The sequence below is a fragment of the Pungitius pungitius genome, chromosome 14, assembly GCF_949316345.1.
Source record: "Pungitius pungitius chromosome 14, fPunPun2.1, whole genome shotgun sequence".
In the NCBI taxonomy this organism is placed as follows: domain Eukaryota; kingdom Metazoa; phylum Chordata; class Actinopteri; order Perciformes; family Gasterosteidae; genus Pungitius; species Pungitius pungitius.
Window position 1 is genome coordinate 3,216,952 of NC_084913.1, and position 11,125 is coordinate 3,228,076.

Consider the following 11,125-nt stretch of genomic DNA (forward strand, 5'->3'; position numbering starts at 1 on the left):
AATCTGCACTTCAAATGTCTGATTCCTTCCCAGTAGCTTAAAAATTGTGTTAATTTTTTACCTTTTTTTTCCAAAACTTTATAATTTCACTAAATATAAATACCACATAAATAACTGTGGGCAGATTTAAGAAAGGGCAGATTTCAAAATATGTTCTGAAAAAATATTAGGTGGAAATATGTCTTGGAAAATAACAAATAGGTCCATAAGTCAAATAATATTTTGTTGAAAAATGTCCAATTTCTGTGAACCAGCGTAACATTTTCTCTTCTTTTATCTTTTTGTTTTGTCAACTACTGTTTTTCAAAAAGGTCAAAAAGGGAGCTTTGAAAGTTCTGCAGGAATCAATGACTCAGAAGAGAAGCCTCGTCTCCACTTCTCTCAGTCTCATTGCTCTTGTTTAAATGAAAGGGTGAAAATAAAGGCACAGAGAATTTGGACTCCCTCTCCTCCCCCCCCCCCCCCCGAGAGGTTTCTAGAAGGCTCTGTCGACTGCGATCACGATCAACACATCGACCCCCCCCCCCCCCCGCCCCACACCAGGACACGGCCCTGTGGGCTTCAGCCTCGATGTGTCAATCAGGAGGATATCGCCGCCTTCCTCCCTCCCCCACTCGGTACAAAGCGGTGTGCAGGAACTAAAAGCAGCAGCAGGAATTAAAAAACACCCCCCCCCCCCCCCCCGTCTCCTCCAGCGTCCTCTCGTCTCCTCCCTGGTCAGCTGACTCATGGGGTCCGACTGTTTGTGTGGACACGCCTTCAGCTCCGCCTCCTCTTTTTTTCTTCTTTTCACGTTGCTTCTAAAACAGAAACGGACCACGTTTGATTTGATCTGCACAAAACGGCAAGAAAAATCAAAGTAAGTGGGCGCGGTCCGCCACCCACGGCGGGGCGGTTGCCGCGGACAACGAGGCTCTCCCTAATTAGGTCGCCTCCACGAGGCATCAGGCCAGACGCGACAGCCACAAACCGAGCGACGCATCGCCCTTCATCGATATGCAGAGCGCCCTGAGGACAGGACCACTCACTTTAGTGCTTTGGCTGCAGGCTGCAACAACCACACACACACACACACACACAATGACAGACAACACATCGCACACACCTGGGAGATTATAGAAGAAACTAAATCTTCCATCTTTGTGTGTTCCACAAAAGCAGTTCTTTGTTCTCCTCAGAACATCTACCACAAAAAAGGGACGAAAGGAAAGCGCTGCTGCAGTGCATTCTGGGGATTAGAGTCCGTATGTACAGCCCATGGAATGATAGCATACCAGTTAGAGTTTAGTTGGTCTTTTATATACAGGTTATTAGCTCCTCCTCAGTACTCCCACTCGTCCGTCTTCATGTCCAGGTAGTTGAGAATGTTCTGGGCGAACTTCACCGCCTGCTTCCGCGCCATCTTGGTGGTGTCGTCGCCCTGCGGGTCCACGGCGTCCAGCGCCAGCAGCTGCTTGGTCAGCAGCTCCTCCAGCAGGATGTAGCTCTTGTCGACCCGCTTGCCGTCGAAGCCCAGCGCCTGGGCCTGGAGGTCCGAGAGGCTCCCCAGGACCAGCCACACGGCCCGGTGCGCCGGGTGCTCGCCGGGGCCCGGCTGGCGGCGAGCCAGGGCCTCGCGGAGGTCCAGGAAGGTGATGATGGCCTGGACCTCCACCACGGCGCGGCGGCGGGCCTCCCGGATGCACGGGTTCTTGGCCGTGTCCACTTGGTCCAGGTGGGAGAGGAGGCCCTGCAGCTCGGCTTTGGGCCGGAAGCTCAGGTCGCCCATCACGCAGTGCCGCAGGACGCCGTCTCGCAGGTGGGAGACGTGAGCTCGCACCGCCTCGATCTCCCGGATGGAGTTATTCTGACCCAGGTCGTACCTGAAGAAACAAAAAAGACTCAATCAGTGCGACTGAAGTAATGGTACCTGAGAGCCCATGATCACACCCTCTGTACTGATGTGGATACTTGCGGATATCAATATGAAGAATTCTAAATATGAGTCACACTTGGTTTCATGACGCCACTCAGCCTCATGATGAACGGTTGGAAAAAAAACTCACAAAAGAATCCCACCAAAATAAAAGCACGAGTCAAGAAGCATGGTTATAAATCGATGGGATGCTCAGGAGTCAATCACTTCCTTTTTACTACTCTTCTTTCCTTCGAGATGTTCATTTCTAGTGCACACTTTACTAAACAACCTTTTTTTAATCATAATTGAATCCATGCGGCACAAAGACAAACACGTGAGTGAAGTGGTGCTCGCACGCGGCCGAGCACCCGGTAGGCGTGTTGTTGCTCTGAGAGCTTCTCTAAAGGATGAGAGTGTTATTCACTCTGGACGGTGTCAAATCAAACCCCCCCCCCCCCCCCCCCCACCCCCCAGCTACTGGGAACGCATCATCAGCTCGAGTGCACTGCAGCGAGCGTCACACTTTAAGCGAATAGAGGGTGTCTGTTTAGTTCTATGTCTTCTAATCCAACATTTAGCCCCCCCCCACCCCCCTTTTGAGTGACGCCTACCTGCGCGTGTCCTCTCCCTCCCCCTCCAGGTCCAGGTGCTTCAGCAGCCCGTTTATCTCCTCCACGACCTGCTTCCTGTAGTTTCGGATGGCCGCGTCGCCGGATACATCCATCGCGTCCAGCTCCGCCTGCATCTCCGTCAGGAGGCGCGACAGGTGGGCGCAGCTGTCCCTGCCGCTGAGGCCCATGAGCAGCGCCACCAGCTGGCCGCGCGCCACGCTCACCTTGGCCATCACCTGGTTGATGCGGTGCACGGCCTCGTGGGTCTCCCCCGGCAGCGGCAGCGAGAGCGTCTGCTGCTCCGTGCGCCCCTCGATCACGTCCTGCACGGCGCACAGGCGCGTCAGCGCCCGGTAGCGCGCCTTGCGCAGCGGCACCCTCCCCTCCGTCTTCACCTGCGTGAGCCGCAGCACCATCACCTGCAGGGCGTCCACCAGCTCGTCGTTGATCTCGGCCGCGCCGCCGGTCCGCTGCGGCGCCACCACGCGGTCGTTCACCAGCTGCCGCGCCTCGTTGCTCACCTCCTCGATGACGGCGCGGGACGGGTGGGTGGCGTTCTCCTCCAGGTAGCGCAGGAGGCCCTCCACCTCCTGCGCCGCTCTCTTCCGCGCCCCCTGCAGCTCCGGCTTGCCCTCCGTGTCCACCTGGTCCACCTGCAGCAGCAGGCGCGTCAGCTCGCGCTCCAGGCGCTTGTAGTCGCGGTCGTCCTGCAGGCCGCTGAAGGTGCACACCTGGGGCCCCAGAGACGTCACCTCGTTGTGCACCTCGTACAGCCGCGTCATGGCGGGGTGCTGCTGGTGATACGGCTGCTGCTGCTCCGTCGGATGCTGATGCTGCTGCGGCCCGCCATGGTCCATCCTCTTCCCACCATCAAAGGGCTTCCCAAACAGGCTGCAGGAGACGGGGGGGAGGAAGCAGGAAGTCAGAAGACCAGAGCGGCGCCTCCGATACGTTCGCTTAAAACGCTCTTTATTCCCGATGTGTATAATATAGAATTGGATGCCGAATTAAGACTTTAAAACGGATAATAGATCAACACATGCGGATATTAGAAACCTTCCTTCGACACAGCATTCAGAATATTAACTCCGTACATTACAAGCAGCGTGCGGCTGGACTCGGCCCAAAGAGCCCATAGTTTACCCAGAAGAAAAGGCCCCTCTGGTTGGATACGCACAAATATCACATTGAAACAACGCCGAGTGTCCAAAGTTCCTTAAATTACACGTTTTCAACGGGTCCAACACAGCGGCGAATCGGCATCACCATGGCAACGTTCATTAGCCACCTTCACACGGCTTACTAGAGCAAGAAACTGGTGCATGTAAACATCGTTGTTTGGAGGGGATTCGTTCACAGCCCACGCTGGTGCAACGAGACCTCCGACTAATGTCTGGATCGCTGCCAGAGCCGCTGCCACGGAGCCGCCCGGCGACCTCGGCTGAACGGTGTCACTCAGTAGCAAGTGTGGCTCCTGTGATGACACTCTGGTGATGGTGGCGCATGGAGCAGCGTGGCGCGCGGGCAAAATGTAAGGCATGGGTTATAATGCGATGTAAGTCGCTTTGGATAAAAGCGTCAGCTAAGTCCTCCTGATATCACCAAGCTTATAAACTAGGGCAAGAATCAAGAAGCAAAGGATGAAGTGTTGTGTCTTCCATTTTCCGGCAGGTCAGTCATCCTAAACGTGTCAGACTAGAGTCATCGGTTTAAACATCACAACATGACGACCTTGTGTTAAATCGCAGCGATAATAATAAATGTAACATTAACTTTATTTAACTCTAAAATATTAGGGGGAGTGTGACGCTTCGTGGACTCCGGCGCCTCGTTGACGCGGAGGAGAAGTGGCAGATCGCTGCGTGATGAACCGAGTGACGTCTAACCCTAACCTTGAGGACGTCTCTTTGTGGCTCTTTCACATTTCTTGGTAAACTGTTAATCTCTTGTTAGTCATTGTGCGACAGTTCTTTACAGTTAATTTGCATCTTGATTTTGTGTCGTCATTTTAACACCATTGTGCACTTTTGCATTAATCTGGGGTTTGTCATTTAGCATCTTCCCGTTGACATCTCTGTGAAGTCGAGTCTCTTCTCACTGAGTAAACTTGCAGATGCTTTGCATCTGTTTGAAGGCAACCTTTAGCCGTTTGTGGTTGTTTAGCATCTTCGTGTCGTCTCGTTCTAGTTGGTTTTTTTTATTTTTATCGATTTGCGACTCTCTAGTTTTGTGCATCTTCCTCTTTGTGTCGTGTCCCTTTCTGTAGTCATTTTGCCTCTTGTTGGTTCTCTTTGAGTCACCTGCCAAATGTTGCTGAAATTCAGAGTTTTACTGCGGTTGCTGTTTGAAGGACTCATCTGAAGCTGACGACAGGCTATCCGGTCCCAAAGCTTCGTGCCAATCAGAACCACACTGACCCTCAGCAGAGATTTTATACACAACACTACAGCATTCAGACACAACATCATGTCGAAACTTCAAGATGAAATGGAAAATGAACGTATACAGGATTGGATGCGTGGAGAAGATACTTTATAGAAGTAGACTTTGAGCTGGATGTTGTTGAACTTTGAATATCAGTCACTTTAGACGCAGGATCTGACCTCTTGACCTCCGAGGCCTTCGTCCAGTCAGTAATCCATCAGAGTTCACCATGCAAACCTCTAGTCTGCTGGAGCCAAGAACAACCACCCGGATTCAAATTAATTCCACAAAAAGGATTTCGTGAAACAGTGAATTCTTCTCCACATTTCACCAGCGTTGGGTGGACGCCCCTCTCCCTCTGCAGGGTGCGCTGTGATACAGCAGTTTAAGATTAGGAACCTATTGTAGGTTTAGCAGCAGAACGCAGCTCGAGGGAAGCTAAGCGTGCATCACGAGACAGGCGCCCTGCACGCACGAGGCGATGGTTGCATGTGAACACAAAGCCCAAAATGTGATGGTTTGTTGTTCGCCGCATCAATGACACTTATTGGAATAGACAGGATGAGGTTATCGGTACTTTTATGTAACAGGGCAAAGAGGGCCGAGCATTCGCAGAGCAGTGGACGGACGCATGCCGGAGCTGGAGCATTTAATAGGATGATCTCAGCGAAAAACCCCCACTGGAGCACCTCGTCCTTTAATGCCATCCAGGAGACACGAGAAGGAAACGCAAATAAGGGAGCAGTGCTGAAGCGGAGACCAGGTTTCATAGTAACAATCTCCCCTCCCACGAGTCACACAGCATCAAGGTGCTGCTGCTTCTACATGCAACGACCCCCCCCCCCCCCCCCCCCCAAAAAATATATATAAATATATATATATATATATATATATATATACATATAAACGCACCAGCACCTCTCCTGCACGGCTGCATGCACCGGTCCTGCACGACTTTGCGCATTATGTCACCACATGAAGAAAAATAAACCGTCTGGCACAGCTGGCTCGCGAAGGTAACGTTTAAACATCTGCATCCCCTGCAGCACGCGCAGCCAACACACCTGCGGCACAGCACACCTCCGAGCCGCTCCGGACAGATGCATCCTCGCCGCACACACGAGCGGGGCCGTCGACAAATACGTTTGGATACACATTTACACACATGGACATATGGTCTCACCTTTTCAAAACTCCGAACACATTCGCGCACATTTTAACGGATGTCTGTTTCCATCGGCCACGGCAGGGCGGGTCGTGGAGCCAAGTGGCACCCAGATGGAGAGCCAAAGCCAAAGCAGCCTTTACACCCACCCTCCGCCCTCCCCGGCCCCCAAAAAGAAAACACCAGAGACAGGGAGAGAGAGAGAGCGAAAGAGGGAAAGAGAAAGAGGGGAGGGGGGGGTGAGTGAGAGAGATGAATAGAGACGTAGAGAGAGATTCCGGTCAGCCTCAGCACCGACCGACTGACTGACTGACTGACTGCGGTCGGGCTAGTGTCGCCCCTCCCACTGACCCCCCAAGAGGGGCTTCCCTCCGCCGACTCTCGCTATTACACTACGTACTCCTCCAACACATATCTCCCTGAAGCTGGGGGTGATTTAAACCAAGTGGAGCTCGAGCCGCCGCTCCCCGCGCGCAGCACTGCGTGAAAGCCATTGTGTTGAGCGTTAAGCTAGCGCCACATCACCTGACTCAGCCCCACCTTGGGCCGGATGAGTCCCCGCTTCCTTTGGAGTTGGAGCTAAATACACAAACATCGGCTCGTCACTTCAACGGGTTCATCCTTACCTGCATAGCCAGCGTACAGCCATCTGAAAGGTCGCGAAAAAGTGCGCACCTCCCCCTGTTTGTGTTCAAACATTAGCCTATCTAGCAACCTTCTAGTAGTTACTTTCCGGCTCACGCCTGGGAACTAACGCGGAGTTTATCTTCGCTCGTTTTGGGGAGAAATAGAAATTGGTTTACCGGCATTTGTTTAACTTAAGATACGGAGGTGTCAAGTGATGTTAATTTATCCTGTGATAAATGTATGTTGAAGTAGAATAAACGCCATTTTACCGTTGTTTGACTTTACTATTTTTAACGTAGTGCAAGTTTTGGTTGTCCATTTTCGAGAGCGCTCCATTTCTCTTTTGGTCGTGCCGTTTGATTTTAAGGGCGAGGGCGGGTGTGACGCTCCCTTCGAATTCATCCGAAGAAATGATAAGCAGCAATGCGTAAATATTGGTTCACGTTGTACAATGTCAGATTAGATTGTTTTCGGATTCACTTAGTGTATTCATATTTTATAATGAGATGTTGATGTAGGGTCAATAACCCTACTACTAAAAAAAGAATCTGTCCCATCTTCAGCAGCAACAAAATGAACTCATAAATACATAATAGTTATAATACAGTAATATAATACAAAATATTCAAACATGGGTTTTTATATATAACTTAGACTTTTGGTACTTTAAGTAAGTCTAGTTTTGAAGTTTTTACTTTTACGTAAGTAAATACTCAAATACTTCTTCCACCACTAACGAATAGCAAGGAAACCCCGCCCGAGTCGCTCAAACCGGGGCTGTGCCGATAATGTTTTTAAGCGCCACTTTTTTCTTCTGAGATTCACGTGACCAGACGGCTGTGTCCTGCTCGCAGAAGGACACCAACACGAACTCCTAAGAAGGAGGATTACCCTCAACACCGGGAGTCCCTGCCCCGTAGCGTCCCGGTGAAACACCGGGTAGCGTTCCGTCAATTCAAAATATGGCGGCCACGGCGGCAGCGGGCCTCCTGGCGCGGGGGGCGTTCGGTGCGTTCACCCTCCGGGCTCCACGCAGCCTGACGGCACTGAAAACGCGGCAGTGCAGCTCCGAACTGGCAACCGAGCGGGATGAAAAAACCAAGGTTCGTACAGTGATCCACCATCTAAGTTAAGTTAACTCCTGCGGGAGGCTTCACCGCGTTGAGTAATGGGCTTACAGGAAGTAACTGCGTCACCGGCACGTTAAGCGTTGCTATGATACGGTTGCTGGGGTGGTTGCCGTGGTTCCGTGGTCTCCGGTGATCGTGTTATTACAGTAGCTGATGCTGCTGGTGGTACTAACATATGTGAGGGAAAGCAAATATGCCACCACGTAAAAATACTACAAAAAAACATCCAAAGTAAAAGTACTTATTGTGCAGTAAAAAGTTTGCGCATGAACATGTTCATCGTTTTAATGTTCGAAGTGTTAAAGCTGCTCCTGGGTGTTTTTAATCTGTACATCATAATATATGATTTAAAACTAATAGCTTAAGTGTTAAATGAATGTAGAGAGGTAAAAAAGTGCTATAGGTCTCTAAGATGGAGTGGACGAGAAGATCCATAAAGAACCATAAAATACACAAATATGCATCTACTCCACCACTGTCATATACTTCAGTAGAGTACATCTATCAACACCTGTACCCTTGGATCAAACAATGTATATCTTACCGCAACCATTTAGTAAATTGGGTTAGTAGTCAGCTGACTGGTGACCCGTGGTGCCAGTGCAGTGTGTACCTGGTTTGGGCCTCTGGATGGTGTCTTCTGCTCCTCTGCTGCAGTCTGGGTAGAACTGATAAGCTGGTTCCTGTCGCTCAGCTGGTTGGTTTGAGCAACGTGGCCCTCGTTTCTGTTTCCAATGTTTATTCTTGTTCTACTACGTTGTTTCCTGCAGAGGCGCTGCCTGCTTTCACCCTCCAATGCTAAAAGCCAACTTAACATTTGTAGTGAAGTGGTATTAGTGGTTAAATTATAGGCCAATATTTATTTTTCCAGTGAAATTATTAGAAATAATACAATTTTAGTTTACTAACATAAACAAAACTATATTTATTTCAGTAGAAGAATTGTTTTTAACTGCCCTTTTTCCTCTTATTTGGCTTTACTCTTATTTTGTCATTTAAAACCTTAAATTTCCCACCAGCAGATACAGTAAATAATGTAGCAGATAAAGTAGCATAGCCTTTGATCAGCTGTTCTCTCTATGCAGAGATCTCCATTCAGACCAGCACCCAGCACCACACACGACTGGATCGGACCACCGAACCCTCTCTCCAACATCCGGCCCATCGTTTACCACGTTCCCGAGAACGAGTCGGAGCTGGAGAGACGCCTGAGACACCTGAGGCAGGAGACCGAGGACTGGAACCACGACTTCTGGACCAAGCAGAACATCAGCTTCAGCCAGGTAGCCCTGGAGGGCAGCGTGACATCGGCACACGAGTGATGCATTTAATGTTAAGGGACGAGTTAAAGACCTTCAAAGTGTTCTCGTCACCTCCTTCCGTCTCATCACCTTCCCCGAGGCCCTCCTGTTTTCTTACTTTTCTACCTTCCTTCCTTCCTCGCCATTATACTTTGTACTTTTTCTTGGTCCTTCTTGACCTTTGACCTCTCAATGGAGGTCATAGTATCACGTTGTCGCTGATCACCGTTAGTGCTTCGCTGCATGCTGAGCTCTTACAGCAGTTCTTAATTCCACCAGCAGAGAGCAGCACCGCACAACACAAGGTTGCTGTTAGTTTCAGATAAATAAGGAGACTTTATTCATCTTTCTTCAAAAAAAAAAACTAACAAGGAGTTCAATGAGTTCTTAAATTATTTGATACTATTTAACAGCAAAGATGTTAAAAAAATTGTAAGTATTTATATTTTCTTGGAATAAAAAATATGTGACTTTTCGAATGTTTTGGTTTGTGTATAAAGTGTACTTTTGTATAATGAGGTTTCTGGGCAATCTGCCTCAGCAGCAGCAACAACATAATATATATTCAATCATGATGTGCTATGCATTGATTAAACAATTCTAATGAACTCTGAATGAGAAAAAGGCAAACAAAGAAGATTGCCATTGTGATGTCATCTATATCTAATCTAATCTTTACATATTTTTACTTCCTGCAGGAAAAAGAAGAGTTTATCTTTTCACAACTGAACAGAAAAGGCTTGACAATGCGTGACGAGGAAGGTGAGGACGAGCTCTTCTACACATGTATGTTAGATGTTACACATGGATCCACCTACAGCCTCTGAGGAAGAGGAGGAATTCATGATGTCCCGTCTCCTTTCCTCCGTCCTTCCTTCTTTTTTCCTTCTTCTGTCTTATTCATTTCCCTCCGTCCCTTCTTCGTCTAATCTTCCTTCCTTCCTTCCTTCATACCGTTTCCTCTTCCCTGACCCCCCCCCCCCCCCCTTCTTTCCCATGCTCCCTCTTCACTTTTCTCTCACCCTGTCAAATACACATTAAATAATGTTTATTTATGGAAAATCTGGAGATTGAAGAAGTAAATGAGTCCTAATGGGAAAACAAAGTTGTCCCATCGTGTTTCCCCCCCCCCCCCCCCAGGACGCCGGCGGTCCCTGAGCAGTGAGGAAATGGCCGTGTTTTACAAACGCTTCCTGGATACAAACCGAATACGACACGGAGATTATAACCGGTGAGTTTCTCCCATGATGCCGCTGGGCTTTAAATCAAAATCTTTAAAATGCTTTGTGTCTCCCTCCTCTCCTTCATCTTCCTCTCCTTCCTCTCCACCCTTCCTTGCTCCCTCACCCAATAACGTCTGTCTTGTCTCCTCCTTATCCCCCCTCCCCCATCATCCTGTCCTTCCTCACCTTTTTACCGTTTACTGTCTCCTTTCTTCTTCCTCTTTTCTTCCCCACCTCCCTCTTGGCCTTTCCATTCTTTCCCTCTTTTTGTTTTTTTTCTCTTTCTTGTCTCCCCTCCTATAATATAGAAATCCACAGCAGTAAAATAAGCTAAACGTGTTTCATTAAAACTGTATTTCACATTTGTAAAGTCATACTGGTTTAACCTGAGCCCACTTCCTCTGATCCTCCCCCCTTCCTGGTGTTCAGGGAATGGTACCGACGTAACTTCACCATCACCTTGCTCATGGCCCGCGTGGCCCTGAAGCAGATGTGGACAACAGTTATTGAAAGATACAACAGACCTCCTTCCAGCTCATAACTAATAAATTATTCACCCGCAGTCATATCTCCATTGTGCTTTGTTGTGTACTGATTTATTTTATTGCTCACTTCCAAGAATTCGAAACCCTCCTCTCGTATCTGATGGAAGATTTAAATCTCTTCTCTATTTCTGATGTGTACTTCATTCAAGGAAACCCGCCTTCCGGTACTGAGATATGTTAAGAGCTGCTCCTTTGATTTCTT

The 11,125-nt window shown here is 48.9% G+C and overlaps 2 protein-coding genes across 5 annotated transcripts; one reads left to right on the plus strand and one right to left on the minus strand.

The window, feature by feature from the left end:
* Positions 1-611: 611 nt before the first annotated feature.
* On the minus strand, positions 612-8,623 carry bag5 (BCL2 associated athanogene 5). Of its 4 annotated transcripts, none has more exons than XM_037487003.2 (3): positions 8,468-8,623; positions 2,509-3,399; positions 612-1,862 (listed from the first exon to the last, which is right to left on the minus strand). In XM_037487003.2, the coding sequence occupies exons 2-3, from the start codon at positions 3,363-3,365 to the stop codon at positions 1,322-1,324; spliced, it is 1,398 nt and encodes a 465-aa protein (XP_037342900.2). In that variant the 5' UTR covers positions 3,366-3,399; positions 8,468-8,623; the 3' UTR covers positions 612-1,321. The 4 variants fall into 4 exon arrangements, with proteins under 4 accessions (XP_037342900.2, XP_037342899.2, XP_037342898.2 ...); XM_037487002.2 differs by lacking the exon at positions 8,468-8,623 and adding an exon at positions 6,724-7,324; XM_037487001.2 differs by lacking the exon at positions 8,468-8,623 and adding an exon at positions 6,116-6,703.
* Positions 7,531-10,946, plus strand: LOC119227853 (cytochrome c oxidase assembly factor 8). The gene is made up of 5 exons (XM_037487022.2): positions 7,531-7,827; positions 8,940-9,137; positions 9,854-9,917; positions 10,296-10,386; positions 10,808-10,946. The coding sequence occupies exons 1-5, from the start codon at positions 7,687-7,689 to the stop codon at positions 10,917-10,919; spliced, it is 606 nt and encodes a 201-aa protein (XP_037342919.1). The 5' UTR covers positions 7,531-7,686; the 3' UTR covers positions 10,920-10,946.
* Positions 10,947-11,125: the final 179 nt, after the last annotated feature.